At 44.5% G+C, this 21,561-nt stretch overlaps 2 protein-coding genes across 3 annotated transcripts in view; one reads left to right on the forward strand and one right to left on the reverse strand.

Annotated features, from left to right (window-relative positions):
* Positions 1–10,582, reverse strand: part of CES5A (carboxylesterase 5A) — a 286,636-nt gene extending 276,054 nt beyond the window's left edge. The window contains exons 1-2 of the mRNA XM_032424160.1: positions 10,146–10,582; positions 9,014–9,117 (exon numbers count right to left, since the gene is read on the reverse strand). The gene's annotated coding sequence lies outside the window, so the exon portion shown is untranslated. The remainder of the gene's footprint in view (positions 1–9,013; positions 9,118–10,145) is intronic.
* A 406-nt stretch (positions 10,583–10,988) lies between these two features.
* Positions 10,989–21,561, forward strand: part of GNAO1 (G protein subunit alpha o1) — a 169,180-nt gene continuing 158,607 nt past the window's right edge. For both annotated transcript variants that reach the window (XM_032424162.1, XM_032424163.1), the window contains exons 1-2: positions 10,989–11,825; positions 12,051–12,093. In XM_032424162.1, the coding sequence (XP_032280053.1) occupies positions 11,708–11,825; positions 12,051–12,093 (161 nt within the window). In that variant the 5' untranslated portion in view covers positions 10,989–11,707. The remainder of the gene's footprint in view (positions 11,826–12,050; positions 12,094–21,561) is intronic.

The raw sequence follows: 21,561 nt of genomic DNA on the forward strand, positions 1-21,561 counted from the left end.
CATGTATTTTGTCTGTTTTTTCTAGTTGTTTCAAATGGGAGGATACACATCCTGTTACTCCATCTTGACCAGAAACAGAACTCTTTCCCTGGGTTTCTTGATGTCCCCTGGGGGTCCCAAATGACTCAGAATAGTCTCTACACCACAGGGAGTGCCTTTTCACACACATGCTATAATGGAGTAGGAGGTACACAATATGCCCTTTGAAGTATTCTTCCCAAAAATGTTTAACCTGAATCTGAGGAATATTGCATCTGGACCAGGGTGGGCTTCACATAAGCCACAACCCTACAACAGAGAAGTTCTCTTGTACTTGGGACTCCTTCTGTCTCCAGAGCTCCTGTGTCCACGTCCTTTCTCTTTATGCCAATCTACACATGAATTTATGTTACTCCTATAATGTCATACATAGGTACATTGATGAGGGCAATATTTAAGCATGAATCCAGACCCAAGAAGAAGACACATTCCTCCATTGCCCTAAAATGCAGGCTGCTGATGGAGACGTTGATTCACACATTTCTAACACTCAGTTATCTTTACCACAGAGAAGTCAGAGCCCAAAGTGTAAAGCAAAATCTGAACTCTTTAAATTGTAGCATGTTTAAATGACTTACTAGCCAGATTCAAGAGCTAGAAATGAGAACCTCTGTAAAGTTTCCAGTAAGCAAAAAAATAGAAACAAAAATAATATTCTAAAATGTAACAATGATTATGATATTCAGAAAATCCTCGTGGAAAAGTGATTTTCTCATGATATGTCAAAATCAGGTTTGGTTGGTGATGGGATGAGCCTAAAGATCAAGTTCCAGAGACTAGACCTAGTTTGTCAAAGTGTAGTTTTTGTACTATCTATACCTCAAAATTATTTAGAGATAGGTTTAAATGCAGGTTTCTAAGCCCTGTTTCAGAATAACTAAATCACAATTTCTAAGGATGAAGCCCCAGAACCTGCACTTTTAACAAGCACTCTTGGTGATCTTTATGCACATTAAAGTTTGAGAATGACTATAGACAATCCCAGTGGAACTGGGCAGGATAACAGAAAGATCCACTCAACAGACGTGAAGAGGAAAAACTCCAAATATGCAGGCAAGACATGGTGTTAAGGGAATCTGGCAGTACGCAGGTAGTTCCTGTAGACCATTATGGGAGTGGGAGGACGGTCCTACAATGTCAACAGATGGAAACCAAACTGGAGAGATGCGTTAGGAGTTGGGGATTAGCAATAGGTAAAGTTTCGAACAGACATGATGAACTCCAGAGATGTGGCAGCTTGTAGTAAGTCATGCAGACTTAGGTTTAAGAACTGGATTCTAATTTCTACAAAGTTGAAAGAATCAAAGTAGAACTCCAATCCCAAAGCAGGATCAGAAAGAACCTAAAAGAGCCCATTACTGGAACTAGTCACAAGGACCAAAGCGAGAGGTTATTCTGTAGGGTCAAGGTTAGCTCAAAGAAGGACAAGCACAGAGACAGAGACTGATTTGATGCTCAGCTACCAAGCAACACATCTAGGGGCTCTTAGATTTCCTTGCTCATGGACTGGATCAGTCCAGGACCCATTACAAGAGTTAGCTTGCCCCAGGGAGCAAGACTGCAAAGAACCTATCTGACCCAACTTCCCATTCCCTACTTGAATTCTGTTCCAGATGTAAGCCTCAGGATGTTGTCACAGGGGTGACAGTGGTTCTTCTCAGCAGTTATAATGTAGGCAGCTACTGTAAAAGAGGTTGAGTCCTAAATAGAAAAGCTCCCTAAGGGGGGCAAGGGGCAACTGGATCCTGGAGTCAACAGCAAGTTGTCCTCACCCCCAAGAAATTCTGAAATGTCGCAGCCTAGTCACTGTAGCATAGAGAACCCAGGTGTTCTCTGTTCAATCCACTTTTCTTTAAAATAGCAGATTACTTTTGTAGTGAAAGAAAAAACTTTAATTTTTATCTCACTATTAGATGAACCCATAAATCCTTGGTTCTTGCAAGGTTAGAGCTTGGTATCTCTAAAGTTGTGAAAGCATATGCTGAATTCCTCTCTTCCCTCCATGAAACTCAGCAAATACGCTGGGAGCAACTAGTAGTCTCTAACAGAGTGCTCACTAATATGGCAGATGTACTCTGGGGGTATGGGAAGTAAGTGAAGCATTGGGAGAACTGTTAGAGCCAATCCCAGAGAAAATCACAATGGCAGTACTGAACAGATCTAGTGGAGGGTGTTGAGAGAAGGCTGATCCCTTGTCAAGCTTTTCTGCCCCTTTGGTTACTTACCACTTGCTGTCTCACTCCTGGATCTATGGGACTTCCTTGGCTATCCCTCTCCAGCCCTGTGGGATGTTCCCCACTCATCCCATTCACCCACAAAGAAATACTCTCAAAATCAATTGGGTGGTGATTATGAGCCATTATCTGCCTGCTGTGCTGAAAGGAATATGAGGAAATCTAGAGAAAACCTTTCATGATGGGCGATGGGCGTAAAAAAAATATTCTAGTATATCTAGGAGTGGTGTCTCTTCTAAGTTGAAAAATCAAAGTCAAACTAAGGTCCCTTTATAATACTGGCTTGTTTTGTTTACAAAGGTGTTCTATTTCTAAAGCAAATGCCATAAGAGGTATGAAAGATTCATTCTTGATATGAAGGGAGGAAAAGAGAAAAGGGAACCATTTCAAAAGTCTAACAGGTGGATTCAGATTCAAGGACTGAATGGATTTATAACACTCTCTTGCTTTGCTCCATTGGAGGGGCCTATTGATCTGCCTCCTACAGCCTCCCCAGTGTCACTCTCCGGGATCTCTGTCCACTTAACTCAGATTTAGAATTATGTATGTAGAATACAGTAGGCGCCTGAAATTCAGTTCCTTGATTGGAGGAAATGAAGCCCTGGAAAAAGAAATGAATGTCCCAAAGTTGGTTGAACCAAGACTAAAAGTTCTGTCTCATGATTCCCAAGGCCAGTGTTCTTTCTACTCTGCTATCTTTCTTGATGTCACTTCCTTTTAGTTTTCAAAATTACTTTCATTTATTATTTGTCTAAATGTATTGGAACTAAAGCTTTCTAATATCTTCCTTTAACAGCTATGCATCATCTACTCCTGGTTTCTAGTTGTTATCTTTATGAGAGAGGGGGTGTCACAAAACATGGAGAGTATTCTGATAACTGTGTGCTACAAAAATAATTTATTCTGTATTAAGAGCTAGGAATCATTTATTGGAATAAATATCATGGGATCATGAATTGCTTGGATAAAGTCCATTTTTGATGATCAATAATATCTGACAGTGCAGGGGAGGATTATTGAGTAAAGTAAAAACTAACTAAAATGTGAATAATACAATTGGTCTAGGTGCTATTTCAAAGAGCAACTTAGATATAATCTTTGAGCCTTGGATCTCAGGGAAGTACCATGATATAACAGGAAGACCACTGTCTTGGAATGTAGAAAATTAGGGTAACCATCCTGATCACAAAATTTACCAGCTGGTCTTGGGTAAATCACTTGAAGTTCTCTAAGCTTAACTTCATTATGCATGAAATGGAAATAGAAATCTTGGCTATTTCAAAGTTGTTAAAAGGATCAAATCAAATAATGTACAAGAGATTGGTATAATTCAAAGATCAGATGATGTGTACCATGATGCCAGGGGATCATGTGTGTTATATTCCACAGTTTACTCCTGGCACCCAGCACAGAGTCTGTCTGGCACATGGTACACACAAACTGAACATGTAGTAAATACATAAAGGCAATGACGGAGGCAATGTCTTTCTTATCACTATTTTCTTGTTGGAGAAATGTTTGGGGGGGCGGATAAAGCCAAGTAGAGGAGTGGAGCAGAGGTGGGAGAGGCAAAACAGAAGGAGAAATGATTGGTGTCCCTTCTTTCCTAGAACAGAAGCAGAGGTGGTAGAATCAAAAGAAAGGATGATCAAACTAACCAGTTCTTTCCATGCCCCATTCATCTCACCTCTTAATCTGAGATCGCACCATTATTTTTTTTTTTTTTTAAGATTGCTTTTGGGCATCCACCTCATTAATTTTGGTCATTTTAAACTACTGCATTCAGTGTTTTTACTGAGATCTGTATGTGTCCTCTCTTTGGTCATTAGGAACAGCACTGTTTTTAATTTGTAATGGATATAACTAATTCAGGGTCTTCCTCCTCCTTTTTCTTTCTTCTCCTCTTAGCCCTCTCCGAAAGCTACAGTGGCCATGGGGAGAGGCACCAGACGACAGGGATAGCTTGAGAGGGAAATCAGTTCAGTTCTTTTCTTTCTACGTCAAGCTCTGAATGATTCTAGCTAAAAGTCCTCTGGGATAGGTGTCTGGTTAAAAATGTGTCTCTTTCTGAATTGCCCTTCTTCAATTTTATAAATGTGCCCCTATCACACACATAGGAATTTCATTAAAATGTTTTTTCACTGTCACAGAGGTCAGGGTTTTTCAGGCCTTTGGGGAACAGACAGCATGCCCAAATGTCGGCTCAACTGAAGAAGATGTTACCCCACTGGAACAGCATGTTCTTGGTATTTGGCAGGCTTCGGGAACACCCCAAATCACATGTAGAGGATGAGACAGGTCACAAAATTAAATCAGTCTAGCCAACCTACTTCTACCCTCAACCCACTTCTAATAAATTTGAATTAATTAATGCCCCCCTCCCATCCCCCTAGTCATACTTGTTATAGCCAGTTCAAACTGGGATTAACTGGACTCAGTTAAAAATTCACCTACTTTTTCCTTTCACAAATACAACTGACAGGAACAAAGAAAAACATTTCTATTTGTAGAGAGCAATGTGATGATAATTCTTTGGACCTTGAAGCTTACAGAAGACTAATGAGATAATGTCTAAAACGTGTTGGAGCTGCATGCATGAAAGGCTCTACGGAGATAGAAAATATGATAAATAATGCAAGAAATCTTTGTGTCAGGAAATCTCCTGTCTTCTGGAGGACTTAGTAAGTATTAAATAAATACTTTACAAACACGTACCTGCTAATCTTATCTGTCAACTTCAGCCCAGGGAGGTTGAAAAGTACTATTATTCCCATCATAACAAATAAGAATCTTGATCTCTAAAAAAAAATTTTTCCAAGAAAATTCTAACACAGACCATGGCTGGTAGGTGATGCCTTCATAATAAGCCAAGCTTCCAACTTCAATTTCAGCTCTTGGTCAATCTTCTCAGTGTGAAAGCACTAGTCCTACCCCCTCAAACTTTCCACTCAGACTGAGCCAAATGCATCCCTGGAGGATTCTCTTGCTATCCTAAATTGAGAAAAATCACAAAGCACACCCTCTTTGGGGTTCTTGAACCATCAAAGTACACTCAACAAATAATGTTCTCAGGAGTGACCACATAATGGATTTCAATAACTTAAGAGCTCAATTCAATTACCTACAAGCCTTAATCTGCTCCTTCATGCAAGTCCCTTCATTTAAAAATACACAAAACTTTTATTTCTTCCCATGGCATCTTTTATTTCTAACAATTATAAATAAAGAAGCTACTTTTTTTTTTCATGAACTCAACAAAATAACAAACAAGACACAAAATTTAGCTAAGAATTTTCTGATGGGGACTTCAAAAACATTTGGCATATGCTCTCTTCTCACCAGTTCCCAAATGCCAATAAATCTCCCATTTGTTTATTTAAAGTCAGTATCATTTCAGTTTTCAGAACCTGACTTGAAAAAAAAGCCACTGTCTTTCTGAACTTACTCAATCTTAAAAATCTTCCCAAATCATCAAGTCACAAAATTTCTATTAGAAAAATCAAAAAGTCTCAGAGCTGGGGAGAACTTTGATAAATGATCTGATTTAACCCTTGCCTATAGATAGGTGAATGTAGTTTACAAGTATTAAGACTGATGACCTGTGGACAGTGGGCCATGCTTGACCTTTTGGGACATACACAAAGTGATAGGACAACTCCCTTGCCTCAAAGGAGTTGATGTGTTTCCAGTGATGTGTTTCCCAAAGTGCATCAGTATCACTTAGAGGAGAAGGTATGATTGTAAAAATGAACATTTCCAGGCCCCATCTCAGACTTACTGATTCAGAAAGTTTAGGGATGGGACCCAGGAATCCACATTTTTTAAAGCATCCCAGGTAATTCTTAACACCATTTAACATTTTTTTTTTTAATTTTTTTTATTGTTATGTTAATCCCCATACATTACATCATTAGTTTTAGATATAGTGTTCCATGATTCATTGTTTGTGCAACACCATTTAACATTTGAGAACCCTTGCTCCAGTAGGTCTGAGAGAGGTGCTCAAAATAATATCAGAGACGTGTTGAATATGGACTAAATGGGGGGGGGGGCTGTCTTCTAGGGACATAAACAGAAATTTGAGGGAAAAAAAGCATCTTCCTTGATTAATGCCAGATATCTATCAGAAAACACTAAGTCATCTCTTAGCCTGACCCAAACATTTTTCTAAATTATACTGACCATTAAGTTAGATTGTGAGCTATCAATTTCATAATAGAAACCCTTAGTGGGGAAACTTAAAATCTCTACTGATCCATGATTCTCCCTAAAATGCCTAATTCACTTGACATTTAGTATGGATTCATTTAGTTCATGAACCACACGTTTTAGCCTATTTTCTTCCCATGACAGTGGTGTTCTAAGGAATAGCAATTTTTATATTTTCCTTTGACAAAAAATATAAAAAACTAGTAAACATAAAGTTGAATTCAGAAACATGTGAGATATTTGAACTTTAAAAAAGTAAGCTCCTAGCAGAATTAATTGCCACATACAGATTCTGTATAATGTATAAGATCTAACACTTTGTGTACAGAAAAATCACCTGGGGGGCAGCTATCAATGCAGATTGCAGAGGAGTCTGACTCCATAGAATTAAGATGGGTAACTGAATTTTAAGTAGCACCCCAGCTAATTCTGATGTGAATGGTTTTGAAAAAACAGTCCTTGGGTTTCAAGAATCCAAGCTTATACCTACCTAAACTTTCCTTTGAATCTAAATCAATATATTAAACACAGTAGGTTATCAATATATGTGTATTTATTTATTTATTTTTTAACTTTTAGTTTTTTATTTTGTTTCAGACAGCTGGACGAGGCATCTACATTCTAGCACATCTTAACAACCACTAAACAAATGAAAGACGGCTTACTTATATATAAAAACACAAGGGGAAAAGGTCATGATTGTCTAACAGGGAATTTGAATCCCCAAATAAATTATCTTACAAAAATATCAAACTTGCTTTTCCACATTTCTACTCTTAAAAATGAAGGAGAAAAATTCACATTAAAAAAAAAATTTGTAGGCTGGTATAGCAAGTTAAGATAATCATTTTTACATACTAAGTAAGTCCTTCAAATAAATATCTTAAACAAATTTAAGTTTTTCAAAAAATAGGTAAAGGATTTACCTTATATTTGTTTGGTCCACTAAAAGACCGTTTATAAAACTGGACTGTAGCTCATACCCTATGAGTAGTAACATACACATCGCTGAGGCTGGCTATGCATGTGTGCATATTACATATATGTGAACAGGTACTGCTGTACATATTACTTTCATGAGTAGTTTTACCCTGTAAAAATTCTCTAGTCTATCATGAATCAAACTACACAGAAAAAGAAAAGAAAATACTCTGCCTAGTGTAGACATTTGCTCAGTAATTTTTAACAATGCAAATATTACCACGTTTTTGGGACTTTAAAGATTAATGAACACGAGATAAAATTCAATACTGCTTACAAATACCTGAATATGGAGAGCAATATATGCGTATTTAATTAAAGTAATCACAAATGGGAAGAAATAGGGAAATTCAGCTCATCTAATCAGAGCCCACATTCTGTAAGTCAGAACAGGGGAATCTTGCGTGTGTCATAAATTACTGTCCTCCAGCATTAGGAGCCACATGTAGTAAAAAGGCAACTTCATGTAGGCTTTTGCTGTTGCCTCTTTTAGAGAGTGTATAGAACATTCTAATTACCTACTTTTAAAACTCAAAATATGCTGAACAGCGGGCATATATGGCAGGGGGATAGTTGACTGAGGGTTAGGTAACGCGCATGATTCTCTGGCCAAAAGCAATAATCAGAGAAACATAATTCTGGTGATCATGCAAAACAAAAGCAAATGGAATCTGTCCTTGATCACTCCTGATGTTAGGATTGTAATTTACCCATTCCCACAGGAATTAATTGTGGAAAAATTAAACACGAGGTATTATCTAATTACTAATAACGCACAGAGAACTGGGATGTTTTCATCTTCCTTTGGGGGGGCAGATATGTGTGGGTTCTGGGGCTATGAGCTTTCTCAGAGTCTAAAAAGTATGCTTTATATATTTATATAACATATTATTGCCCAAATAGTCCATGAACCTATAAAAGGAGCTCCGGTTTATTACTTAATGATGGCCTAACCTTGAACAAGTTATTTGCCCCTTCAGAGGCTCAGTTTTCTCAACTGTAAAATGGATACCCAGGCTGATCTGGATTCATAGCCCTGGCTCTTTCCACTCCGCCATGACATTCCCCAGAGCGCAGTGCCCAACTGAGGTTTACATGGGAGGATCCTAAGAGATAAGTTTTACAAAAGTGCTCCATGAGCTGTAAAGCACTATACAGATGAAGTGGATTATTATTAGTTGTTTTATAAAGCCCAGTTATAAAGATGCAAAGTGACCCAGAAAAGGAAAACAGGGTAGACACACCTGAAATACAACATCTATACTGCCTAGAACTTCACCTGGTGCAAGGTAGATAGCTGCTTAGTAAGTACAGAGTAAATAAAACACACACACCAAAAAACAAAAACAAAAACAAAACCAGGTCTGTGCCTCACCACACTAGATGTGATACCAAGAAGGAATAAATATAACTAAAAGCAAGGATAGTTTGATTTAACCATACAAGCCACAATTCCCCAACAGCCTAACATCTTAAAAACGACTTGATGTGAAAGAGTATTAAGATGTAAGATTGACCCATCATCTTTAAAGAAATGGTTATATTCTTACCTCTTTGGTCTTTCAGATGCAGCCTTGTAGGGATAGCAGAATCTGGGTGAAGTTGCTGAGTTTTTTCCCTGTATCAGATGGATCTGCATAATCATCCTAGCAACCTGTAGAGGAAATAATAGATTCTATAGAATGTTGGGTACCTAAGCTCTGTTTTGGATTTGGAAGGCTGATTTTTAGTGACATACTGATTTTAAGCAAACCAGATTTATCCCTTAAGCTCCCCTCCCCAGAGATACACCAAAGGAGGCTGGGGTCGGGGGAGGTAGCGATTATAAAACAAATTCTTTAGGAGCCCTTTGTCAGTTTCCTAGAATACATAAAATGTGATTCAAATTTAAATATTCAAATTGCATTACACACAACTTTTGACATAGCTATTTATAGAAAAAGACAACACATTAAAAAATTCAAGGGAAAAAATGTTTTCTTCTGGGTGGGCCTTAACTGCGTTCCCCCCGCCCCAACCCCCATAGCAAATATATTTTTATGCTGGGTAACATTTCCAAAACAGGGATGCTTTTTTCTATTGTTGAAATGTAACAAACAAGTTTGCTTTCAGAGCCACAGAAGTGCCCAACTGTTAGAAAAAAAACGTTTTCTACTGGCCTCTTGCCTGTCCTATCCCCATGCAACCTTTCCTATTGGCCCCTTTCTCTAGGAGGGCCCCTGGGGCTGTCTGCTGGAACTGACTGTAAAACCATTTTGTGCAGTGAGAACTAGTTTCTTCAAAATCTCAGAGACCGACCACCCAGAACATGCCTGATTTTTGGCAAATGTGTACGTGTTTCCTCGGTATTTGATTAGCCGTATGCTAAATAACTGACCCGGGTTTCTGGGTCTTCATTTGAAAAAGAGATGGGGGCAGGGGAAGTGTTTTTAAAAAATTGACGAAAGGAAGAAAATCCCTTCTCACCAAAAATCTATTTAAAATTCATTTTACGTATTTGTGTTTTGGGTAAGGGGCAGGACAAGGGAATTAAATGCAAAGATTTCAACCAAGCTAAACCGTTCAAAATGAGCAAAAGCGTTTAAACTGTGTTGAACGTAAGCATGTGCTAGGAGCTCATGAAAACCTGTCCCTCCCAACCAGAAAGCTTCCCAGGGTGGGACTTGTCTCCTGCGCTGATACCTATGGCCGGGAATCTCGGAGCAGGGTCCGCGACGGCACAGGGAAGCAGAGGCTCCTTGAGACCAGGCCCTGGCTTTGTCTCATCCTGCTGTGTTCCTCTCCTCACAGCTTCCTCCCTCACATACTAGGTGCTCAATTAATGTTTGTGGGTCGCAGGAAGCGGACAATCCGCATCTGCCCCCACGCCCCAAGCAAATTCTCGGGAACGCGAGTTTACTCAGACCCACTGTCTCCTCGCGTTCGCTGAGGTCACTTGGTCCCGGCTGCCACGGCCCCGGCAGCTGGAGAGTAACCAAGATGCCGAGCTGCTGGAGCCAAGATGGAGCGGAAGCGGGAGTGCGAACGAAGCGGCGCGGAGCTCTAGCTGGGGGGCCCACCTGACCGCCGCGCGGGCGGCCCAGTCCCGCGCTCCCATTGACCAGGAGGTCCGCGCTGCCAGCGCGCCAGGCGGGGGCGGGGGCGGGGAGGGACGCCCCGGCGCGCGCCCGGCCCCAGGCTCCGCCCCCGCCAGGCCCGCACGCGCCCACCTCGGGGAGCCGCAGGCTGGGGGGCGCTGGGGGAGGGGAGGCCGCGCCGCGCGCGCGCGCGCGCCGCCGCCAGCTGACGCGGGCCCCAGCGCGCGCGCCTCCCCCGTCCCCCGCCCCTCCCCGTCCCGGGGGCCCGGCGCGCGGCCCTGCTGACGTCAGCGGACGGCTTGCGGTGCGGGGTGCGCAGAGCCGCTGGCGCACTCGCGCGCTGCGCTCGCCCCCTCCCCCGCCCGCCCAATGGCGCGCGCGCTCGCTGGCTCTCCCTTCATTTTTTTCTCCCCTCCCCCCCCGCCTCTCTCTCTCCCTCTCTCTCTCTCTCTCTCTCTCTCCCCCTCGAGCTCCCGGCTGCCCGCGGCTCCCTCGCGCTCTCCCCTCTCCGGTAGGCTCCACCAAGCGATGCGAGCTTTGGGAGACAGCGACACCGCCTCCCGCTAGAGACCTGCCCCCCGGCCCAGCCCGGCCCCCTGCCCAGCCCTGCCCTGCGCGCAGGGGTCGGCGAAGGCGCCGCGGACGCACCGACGGCTGAGGACCCGCGATGCACATGCACTAGCAGCACCCCCTCACTCACTCCCTCCACACCCCGCGCCGCCGCCGCCTCCTCCTCCTCCGGCAGCAGCGGCAGAAGGACCCACCCTGCCCCCCACCCCACCCTCCGCCGGCTCCGGCTGCGGCTCCTGCCTCAACTATTATTTTATTTATTTTGGGTCGTGCACAAGCCTCAGTGCCTGCAGCCCGCGCCTCCTCGGACCGCGGGCGCCTCCTCCCTCGGCCCCGGAGCCCCAGACCCCGGCCACCTTCGCCTCGACACCCCTAGAGCCCGCCAGCTGCCGCGAGTCTCCGCTGCTGGAATCTTGTTAGCGGCCGTCTTTTTGGGGGGTTCTGGTTTCCCGACATTTTTGTTTTCAGCCAAGGGAAGGATATCGTGGTTTTTTCCCTTTTGAGCCCAGGCTCTGCTCTCTGGGGGGGTGGGGGGCGCGCCGAGCCGGGGAGCCGTGCCAGCCGAGTCGTGCGGGCTGTGGCAGGGAAGGGGCCACCATGGGATGTACTCTGAGCGCAGAGGAGAGAGCCGCCCTCGAGCGGAGCAAGGCGATTGAGAAAAACCTCAAAGAGGATGGCATCAGCGCCGCCAAAGACGTGAAATTACTCCTGCTGGGTAAGGACTGGGGCTGCCACCCCCATCTCCCGACCCCGGCCACTCCGCACCCACCTCCGCCCGCTCTCCCACCCTACTCGTGCCTGGGGAGACCTGGTCCCCGATTTGGCACCACTGTGTGCCTAGGATCACCCCCCCCCTCCCCTCCTTTCCCCCCTTCCCCCCCCCCCCCTCCGTTCCCCTAAGCTGACACTCACCAGTTTTTCCCCCTGTCTGTCCCAACAGGGGCTGGAGAATCAGGAAAAAGCACCATTGTGAAGCAGATGAAGTAAGTCCCTGTGGCGTTGGGATTTGTACTTTTATTAATAATTTTTTGTCATTTGTATTATCTTGCTCATTCCACATTGCTTTCCAGGCCTGGTTTCTGATTCGCACACACACATGCACACACACACACACACACCTGGATTTGACTCCCCTCCCCCACGCCCTACGTTGGTTCTGGGTCCTCCACCCCAACTCCCTGGTGGGTGTTTTTTTTGTGTGTTTTTTTTTTTTGCGGGGGCGGGGAGGGAAGTGAAGCGCCTGTAGTTGTATGAATGACAGTGTCCGCCATATTGATCAGAACATCACACTATTGGCATGATTATGATCATTACTCTTGCTCTTTGGGTGTATCACTACCTCCATTTCTGTCTCTGTGTCTCGTTTCATTCTGTATTTCTCTCTCCTCCTCCCCCGCGCCCCCCCCCCCATTCCACATCCTTAATCCCACTTGCCACTGCTCTTCTCCTGGGGCAGTGATTTTGAACTTGGCTAAAACATGGAGGGGACCCAGCCCTAGACTGGGGTGGAGGATCAAGTGTCTGCTGTTCAGGGTTTTGGTGCTGAATTGGAGGTTGTTGTTTCTGCTCCCCCACCCCCATCCCCCAGAAAAAGACTAGGGTTAGGGGAAGGGGTATGTGGTAGGGGAGGGGGTGGGTTTCCAAGCAGGTGTGACTGGCACAGCTGTATCCAAGGCAGAGGTGGAAGGGGGACGCTGGTTGAGGCTGAATGCCCGTCCCTTGCTTCCCCCCCCCCGCCTGCCCCCCCTCTCCCCAGCGTTTGCTCTCCTGACAGGGGCCGTTTTCCTTCACTCTGTGGCCTTTATCAATGTATTTATTTACACTCTGCATAGGCCATCTTCCTTGTAATCTACCCACAATGCGGATTTCAGGCCCCACTTGCCACCGCCCCCTTCTGCCTTAGATATCATTTTCCCCTCCTAATTAACTGGGGGTGGATTTGAGTGATGGTTGAAAATTAAAACAAAATGGGATATTCCTTCCCTTCCACACTTTCTCAGTAAGGAGCCTCGCCCCTCCTTCCCACTCTCACGGCTTGCTTCTTGCCCCATCCACTTGGCAATTCCTGGTGAGCCCACAGGCGGCTTTGCTTGGGAGGGGGTGACCTGCGGGGAAGGGGTGTGCACCCTCAGGGCCTCCTGGCCCTGCTGCTTCCGTTGGCCTGTCAGTTCGGGACAGAGGAGTTCGTTAAGACCGTTTAGCGAGGATTCCACGTCGCTTTGCTGTGACACCTTCGTGCACACACAGCTCCTAATTAGGGGTTGCTGTGCAGTAAACAAAAATGATTATTTTTCAACTTGACAGAATAGCTGAAGTAATTGCATCCCGTAGGAAAACAATGGAAAATAAAAACCCCTTTCGCGGAAAGGTGGGTGGGAGACGAAGCATGCTTGCGGTTTCAGACCCAAGATGCAAAAAATTTTGCATGTGTAACAGGCATGACAAGCGGGTTCTAGGCGGCGCCATGATGGTAGGGAGTAGCGACTCGGAGACAATTTCCCCACGTCTGCTTGACATATTCTTATTTTCGTTCGAGAGCTCCCTTGGGCTTTCTTTGCAGAGGTCCCCTTGGCTCTCCGTACCCCTCTGAGCCACGGGTAATTTGGCCTGGGGCTTCTCTGGAGCTTGTGCAGCCCAAATGGATGGGGAGGCGGGGCCTGGGGAATTGCTCTTTGCAACAAGGTGCATGTTGCATCTGCCTGGAGCCCTTGCAGGTCGGTAAATGCAAGCAGCGCCACCCCTCTCTCCCAGAGGAGGATGTTTTAAAACTTCAGAAGTCTGTAATCTGCAGTGGCGGCCTCAAAGCCAGGTGGAAGCCCCAGCCACCGGGGCTGGGTGAGGTTTCAGGCGTTGCGAGTGGTGGACAGCGCCCAGCTGAGGCCGGAAAAGTCGATGGGGCTCAGCTCGGTGGCGCTCGGCTCGGCTCGGCTCGGTGCGGACTGGGCGCGGGGCTCGGAGGGACTCGGCAGTGTTCGGAACGGAGTCGGGGCCCCGGAGGAGAGAATCGAGCTGCTTCGGAGGGGGCCGAAGGCACTCGGAAAGGCTCGGGGAAGTGGGTGGAAAGAGCCTGCAAATTAACTTTGCATCCACCAAGGCAGCTCCTTACCTGCTTTTCCCCGAACATGCCCCATAAATTAGGTTGATTTAATAAGAAGTTTAAAAATATATACTGAATCCCCCAAAGGTTACGTCGCCTTTTTTATTCAAAGAGAGCTGAGTTCTCCGAGGAAATAGGTGTGCCATTTTAGAATGAAAATTCCTAATTATATACTGGGGCAGGAAATCTTAAATGAAGGTTATATGTAGACTTTTCCCGGGAAAGTCTTATGTGTCTCATATTTAGTTACACTGAGGAGGGGGAAAAAGTCAAGCCTTTGATGTTTGAGATGGTTAAATCAGATACCAGAGCATTTCTTCTCTTTTCCGTGTACCCCCCCCCCCCCCCCTTTTCTTACTCCCACAGGATACATTTTTGGAGAAAAATGTCAGGCAAAACTGAGATTTTGTAGGTAAAAGTATTGATATATTTTTTTAAAACTACACCAGCTCTTTAGGAAATAGGCTAGGTTTGTTCAAAACGTCAGTGAAAAAGATTTCTGGCTGTGTACATTTTGCACAAGGGACCCTGGCATCTTGTCCTCCTGAAGCATTCATGAATGGCAGCTTTTCCTGTGAGCCCTCCAGCTTGGCTTGAAATAAATCAGATCAGGGCCTTGTGCCAAGCTGGATGCAGGACTTGTTTTATTAACCACAAAATGTGGGATTGGTGTCACTGTATCCTAGTGACAAATTCTTTTGAGTCCTCCCTTGCAGAGATGATTTTCCCAATCGCCACTTGACTGAAAATCACTTGAGTCAGGAGACCTGTACTGTGGGTGGGGCGGGGCCCAAAAATCTGGGTGGCATTTAAGAAAGCAGTTTTGGACTTGCCTGTGTAGTGTGATTGGTGACCAACCTATCAGGCCATATGTATGAATTAATTTGGATGCTGCTTTATTTCACCTGGATAGAAGAAATTAGAGAGTCCTCCTTGAGTGATTGCCCTGTGAGAATTTGATGATTTCCTAATGGGGAATGGAGTTTAATTGCTCCTGTTGGATTGAAAGAATATTGATATTCAGATATCACCAGACCCTTTTAAATCAGCATTTCCAGAAGAGCAAAGAGCCATTCCGTTGAGCCCGTATGCTCATCCGTGTGTTGTGGTGTGCTGATTGGAAGGAATAAGGTTCCATATATGCCATAGTAAGTGAAGTTATATGACAAAGGACTGACTAGTAGATGCTGCTCAGAAAAAAGTATTAACATTGACATCAGGCTAGGAATGTTGCAGGGAGACTGACCTTTGAAATTCTTTTGCTTGATACGTGTTATAGTGGGAAACCTCTGTCCATTTAAGAGATGCCACACATTAGACCGTCATTTAAAAGCCTGATTCTTAATACTTTATTAAAAGTTTCATTTGAACATAGCTTGCTGGGGTGTTTTTTTTTCTTTGCATATGTGATCGTGAGTTAGCCTTTGGGAGCTCTCTGTCAGACAATCCAAAACATAATTTCAGTACTGAGACATAAACAACGATCGTTGAAACAGCACAAATAAAATTTTACACACACCATGAGTAATCAGGGACCTTTTTTAATATGTGGTATTTAAATAATTCTGCTCATTAGGAGGCCGTGACTTCACCTGTGATATGGCCGCATCATTTTTGCAATCTGTGGGAGTCTTTATTCAGACTAATCAAAATTTTAAAAGGTGTTAATTTTATTTAATTAGCAAAACCCTTACAAAGAGCTCTCTTGAAGAATTATATTTTATGAAGTATGGAAGCAACAGAATATCATTTTAAGGTACTTCCCATTTTGAGCTGTGACAACTGTTAGGGCTACCGCCCTGGTGAAAATGTAAAAGGAACTTGTGGAGTTGCTGTAGGCACCACAGTTCGCCCTCATTTGAGGTGTTGAGTTTTCTGTGATGTCACGTTCAGGCTATCTGTCTCTGAAGCAGGAAGTGGATTTTTAGGAAGATAGAGAGTTGGAAGGTGGCAATGAGGTGTGGCCTGCAAGCTGCTGGCTTTATATATAAATGGACGCAGTAAAATGGAGCACTTTGGGTGTGAGCTCGTTCCCAAGGTGCCTGCTCAGTTCCACTGTAAAACAAATTCCAGGATTTGCCTGGTGAAGGCATCCTTTCTCACACAAATATCCCAGCCCTTACAACAGGTTATGATTCTGAGGACAGACCCCATCCTGTTGGGGCAGGGAGTCTTAAGACGTCACCTGCTGCCAAAAGCTGGGGGTGTCCTCCCACCAGCTGACCCTGCCTTTGTAACTAGGGTGTCTCCTGTTTGGCTTAGGTTCATGGCAAGCCTGTGTTCATTCAGCACACTGCTGTGCAGCACCTACTAAGTGGAAGGGAATGGCCACTTGCAGCCATCACTCTGTAGAGTGCAGCCGTCTTAAAGGGCGTTTCCTGCACATCCCGGAAGGGTCCCATGTGGAGGCAGCACTCTGGAGAGCTACTCTTCTAGATTTGTGGACTTGTTATTTCTGCAATCTTCTCTTTGGCTGCTTTGCCCTTCCCCCTTCCTCCTGTCTCCATGTTTATTCAAATGGATGCACCTTGCTCTCTGGAGACGGCACGAGCACAAACACAATGTCAGATCAAGTAGCAGATGAGTTCTCCTTTGCTGATGGATGGTGCTCTCTCCCTGCTTACTGTTCACTGAGCTGTAAATACCAGCAGACCTTCCTGCCAGAAGAGTAGCAAACAGTCCACCTGATCTCCTCAGGAATCAGCTGTGGAACTCTTGAACCTCAGTTACCTGTTGGGTTCTGAAGTAGAACCTGTCTGCTTGTTGAAAGGGTTGTTCCTGATTAGATTAAATGGATGAGGCTTCATTCAGGATCGACATGGCTCTAACAGAATCCGGAGTTTCTGTTCTCTCGGTATGGGACTAGATTAGATTCGCGGTGCTCAGAGTCAGAGTACTGTCTTGTTTCTCTAGCACTTGGAACTCCCCAGATTATAGTGTGCTCCTCAGCGTGCCACACCTGCTAAAGATAGGGCAGGTCACTCATGTTTTTCAGCAGCTCACAGTACCCTCTCTCTGTTAACACTGAAGATTTAATATGAGCAGAATACTGTCCTGTTTTTCTGACATGTGGTCAGTCCATCTGGATGCAGGGACTTGGTTCCCTGTCTCCCAGGGCGTCTTCAGGCTCTCATTTCTTACGAAGCTAGACAGACCATTATCACAAGAGCCACACCGTGATCTGAAAGACAATAGACACGCTGGGAAAGGGATGATTTCAAAATGGGAAAATATTTTAGAAAGGGTTACCCCAAGACTTGACACTGGCAAAGAACAACTTTTGGTGTTGGCAAAAGAAAACTCTGTGTGTGTGCGTGTTTGTGTGTGTACACATCCTACATGAATTTAAGAACAGCAGGTACTATGAGTAGGGCACTTTACCTTATGGATTGCATCACCGTAAACAGCTTAACGGTGCTCAGATGATCTCCATTCTAAGAATTTGTTTAAATTTGTATCACATTCTTATTTTATCCTGTGCTTCCTGCTCATACACAATACTGGTTAGAAAAGAAACCATCCAACAAATCCGGCATTAGCACAGAAGGGAAGGAGAGGAAGGAGCTGCAGCCTGTTACCCTTTCAAGCAAATAGCTAATTTCTTTTTTAGAGAAGCTGTTTAGCATGCATCTCTAAAATTGAGAGTGATTAAGAGCATGGACTCTGTAACCAGGCTACCTGGCTTCAAATCTTAGCTCTGCCACTAACTAGGTGTGTGACCTTAAACAAGTTGCCTGACTTTTTGTACCTCAGTTTCTTTGCCTGTAAAATGGGGCTGATAATAAAAATACCTAATAGGGTTGTTGAGAGCAGTAAATAATATAGTATATGAAATGCCCTTATCACCGTGTTCTAGAAATCATTATACAAATGTCAACTGTAGTTTTTATTCCTTTGACTGATTAGTGGGTGTTCCCTTCCCATATGGAGTTCTCTTCTGAAGTACGTGGGCCTTACCTTCCTTGAGAGCCAGAAGGGGAGTGCTGTGGTTCATGCTCATGGCTTCTCTCCCTTGCCTGCTCTGCAGCGGCAGTTATATAACACACTGTGTTGTCATAACTGATGTGACATTTTTGATGGTGCAGCTGCTTCAGCCCATGAGGCCGGAGTGATATTGCAAAGAGTGGGAAACAGCACTGGACCAGGAGTCAAGACAAGTGGCTCTCCCCCTGCCTCTGGGGGTTCTGTTTACCCCAGCTCCTTCCCTGTTCTAAGTGGTCCACAAAATTGGGAACTGCCTTCATTTTCAGGGTCTTGACATCTTTGATGCGAGGTTCTAAATGTAAAAGCATCAATTACAGTTCCATCCTGCAGGGGTAGGGGCTAAGAAGGCCAAGAGAATTGCAGAATAGCAACCTCAACCACAAAGCTTTGTCAGCCAAGAAAGGCATAGTCCTGAGAGGCATTTTGAGGAAACCACCTCTAACCAAACTTTTCTTGCAGATGTGGTTCTCAAACCAAAGAGGAGGATCTGAAAGTATCCTGTTAGTAAAAAACAGGATGTTTCTGGGAGAAGAGCCCCAGTGACGTGTTGGAGGGAGAGGCGGTTTGTCTGTGGCTTCCAGGATTCTTAGAAATGGAGACAGCCTGGCTCCACCGGGGATGGCTACAGATGAAGGAACTTGCCTGGGGTCAGGTGCCTCAGATCCCAGGGCTTGGGAGATTTGCAGACCAGTAAAAGGGGAGGATCAGGAGAACTGTGTTTTAATTCTGACTCATTCTCTAATTTGACTTTGGGCAGGTCATTTAGCCCCTCTGAGCCTCGGTTTGTTCATCTCTTAATTAGAACGTGGGCTTTCACCACAGAATTTCTCAGGCCTCTTTCAGGTTTCTAGCTCTAAGATCCAGTAAATGCAAAGAGAAACCTAGAAGCCTGAAATGCAGGGGGGAATAGTGGGAGTATTTACCGCCCACACCTTTTATCTGCTGAGCCATCTTTAGTTCTAATTTTCTTTACAGAGAAGAGGAAAAACATTGTGCTTTTCATAGCACAAAAAAAATTTAAGTAAAATAAAATCCTCCAAGGCTAATAGTCAGTGCCCTGAATTTGTCCCCCTACTCACTTAATTTCTCAACCAAGAAGGAGGAAAGAAAAAAGGGGAATAGCATGTAAGGATAGTACTCCACAGCCAAGAACTTACCCTGGATTCTCTATGTCATAGCCAACCGATAGGTTTTCTGTGGAAAATTGTTACCTTATAGGGACGGCTCCCCCATGCCATAAAATCAAATCTGGGTCACCTGCCTCCAGGGTCTCAGAGCACTAATGCTTATTACATACTGTCAGTTAATTGTGTGTGTAATGTATCTGTCTCCTTTGCTAGTCTTGGTGCCCCTTCCTTACCAGGGCTCCCTAAAGCAGGGATGGTGACTTATTTTTGCTCATAATACAGCACTGAGCCCAATGTGTAGCACACAGGAGGTGCTTCATAAATGCTTGATAAATGAAGAAAAGAGGAAGAAATGAGGTTCACAAGGACCTCAAACTCACTTGTACGTAAGCCGGAATAATAATTTGGAAGTCTTTGAGGATCGTAGCGTTCATCATATTCAGTGCAATCCATTATCCTCATTTGTTTTTTTCATATCAACCTATGAGGAAAAATAGCCATCAGCTCCATCTTACAGATGAGGAAGAGAGGCTCAGAGAAGATGGGTGGCTTGCTCAAAGCCACACAGCTTCGTCAGTGACAGTGATGTATTCAGACCATAATTTGTTTACTTCCAAAGCCTATGTCCTTTCCATTCTAACCCTATGGGGTTCTTACTAGACCACCACCAGTGTGGGCAGAGGAGAGCTGGCAGACTGGGACCCAGTACCCATGAGCAGATGGGATGGCATTAGCTTTGGTTGAGCACAGTGTGAGAGAATAGCAAGTGCTAGATTGGTGCTGGGTTCCTTTTGGAGGTGGAGGTGGTGGCCATCGTCATATTTGACATTGATTCTGACACCAGAATGTTCCCTAACCATCATCTGGACAGCTCCTGAAATCATTTTCTGTTGCTGCCTCAGAAGTGTGGGCCGTTTGTGGGTGGCAACAGAGAGAAGCTGCCACTGAATACTTTGGCTTTGGTGGAAGCAGGTGGTTCAGAGGAGACTTGGGAAAGACAGAATAGTAGTATATACATCCATTCAACTATCCATCTATCCATCTATCCATCAATCAATCCATCTTTGCATCCATAAGCATTTACTGAGCATCTACTGTATGCTGGACATATACATGGTGTCATGGAAGTAGAGAGGAAGGTCTAGGTTCCTGCCCTTCAGGAACTTAGACTGAAGGGAGTGACATGTAAAGGACGCTTATACTTCAGAGCAGGAAGCCCATGAGGCTGTGGGAGGATGGGGGGCACCATCTCTAGGCAGGAAGTTCAGGGAGAAAGTGACCCATGGGCTGAGTCTTAAAAACAAATGGTAGCTAGCCAGGTGGAAAAAAGGAATGCCAGGCAGAGGGACCAACATGTAAAAAAGCTCTAAGATATGTCAGCACATGGAGCAGGCTGGGAGTGTAAAATAACTCGGTTTGATTAGAGCACAGTCTGTAAGAGGACTGTCCAGAGATGAAGGAGGAAAAAGGAGACCGAGATAGATCATGAAAGGTCTTGTCTACGGTGCTAAGAACTTTAGATTTTATTCTGAATACAGTAAGATGCCACCAAGAGGGCTTTTTTTACTGAGGTGTGATTGACAACATTATATTACTTTCAGGATTTCAATGTAATGGTTTGATATTTGCGTAAATTGCAAGATGATCACCACAATAAGCCCAGTTAACGTCCATCACCACACATAGTTACAGATGTTTTTCTTATGATGACAACTTTCAAGAACCATACGGTTCTAAGGAAATGGGGGGCAGGATCATTTTTTTGCACTTGAGAAAGATCACCTTTGTGGGCTAGAGAGAGCCATGCCCAGAGGTTAAAAGACCAGGTGGGAAGTTATTTTTGTGATCCAGGTGGGAAAAGATAAAGAAGTAACTTAAAGCAGTGGAGTGGGAAAAGGAAACCGACTAAGAGATACTTGGGCAATAGAATAATTGAACTTATTTGATAATCAATTGGAAGGGCGTTGGGGAGGAACTTCATTTTATATATTTATTTATTTATAAGATTTTATTTACTTATTTGACAGAGAGCAAGGGAGCACAAGTGGTGGGGAGGGGTGGGGGGAGAAGGAGAAGCAGACTCCCCACTGAGCAGGCAGCCCGATGCGGGGCTCGATCCCAGGACCCATGAGATCATGACCTGAGCCGAAGGCAGAGGCTTAACCAACTGAGCCACCCAGATGCCCCAAGGAACTTCATTTTAAAGGATATAGACAGGGGGGCGCCTGGCTGGCTCTGTCAGA

This window comes from Phoca vitulina, unplaced genomic scaffold (assembly GCF_004348235.1).
Source record: "Phoca vitulina isolate PV1807 unplaced genomic scaffold, GSC_HSeal_1.0 scaffold30, whole genome shotgun sequence".
NCBI classification, from domain to species: Eukaryota; Metazoa; Chordata; class Mammalia; order Carnivora; family Phocidae; genus Phoca; species Phoca vitulina.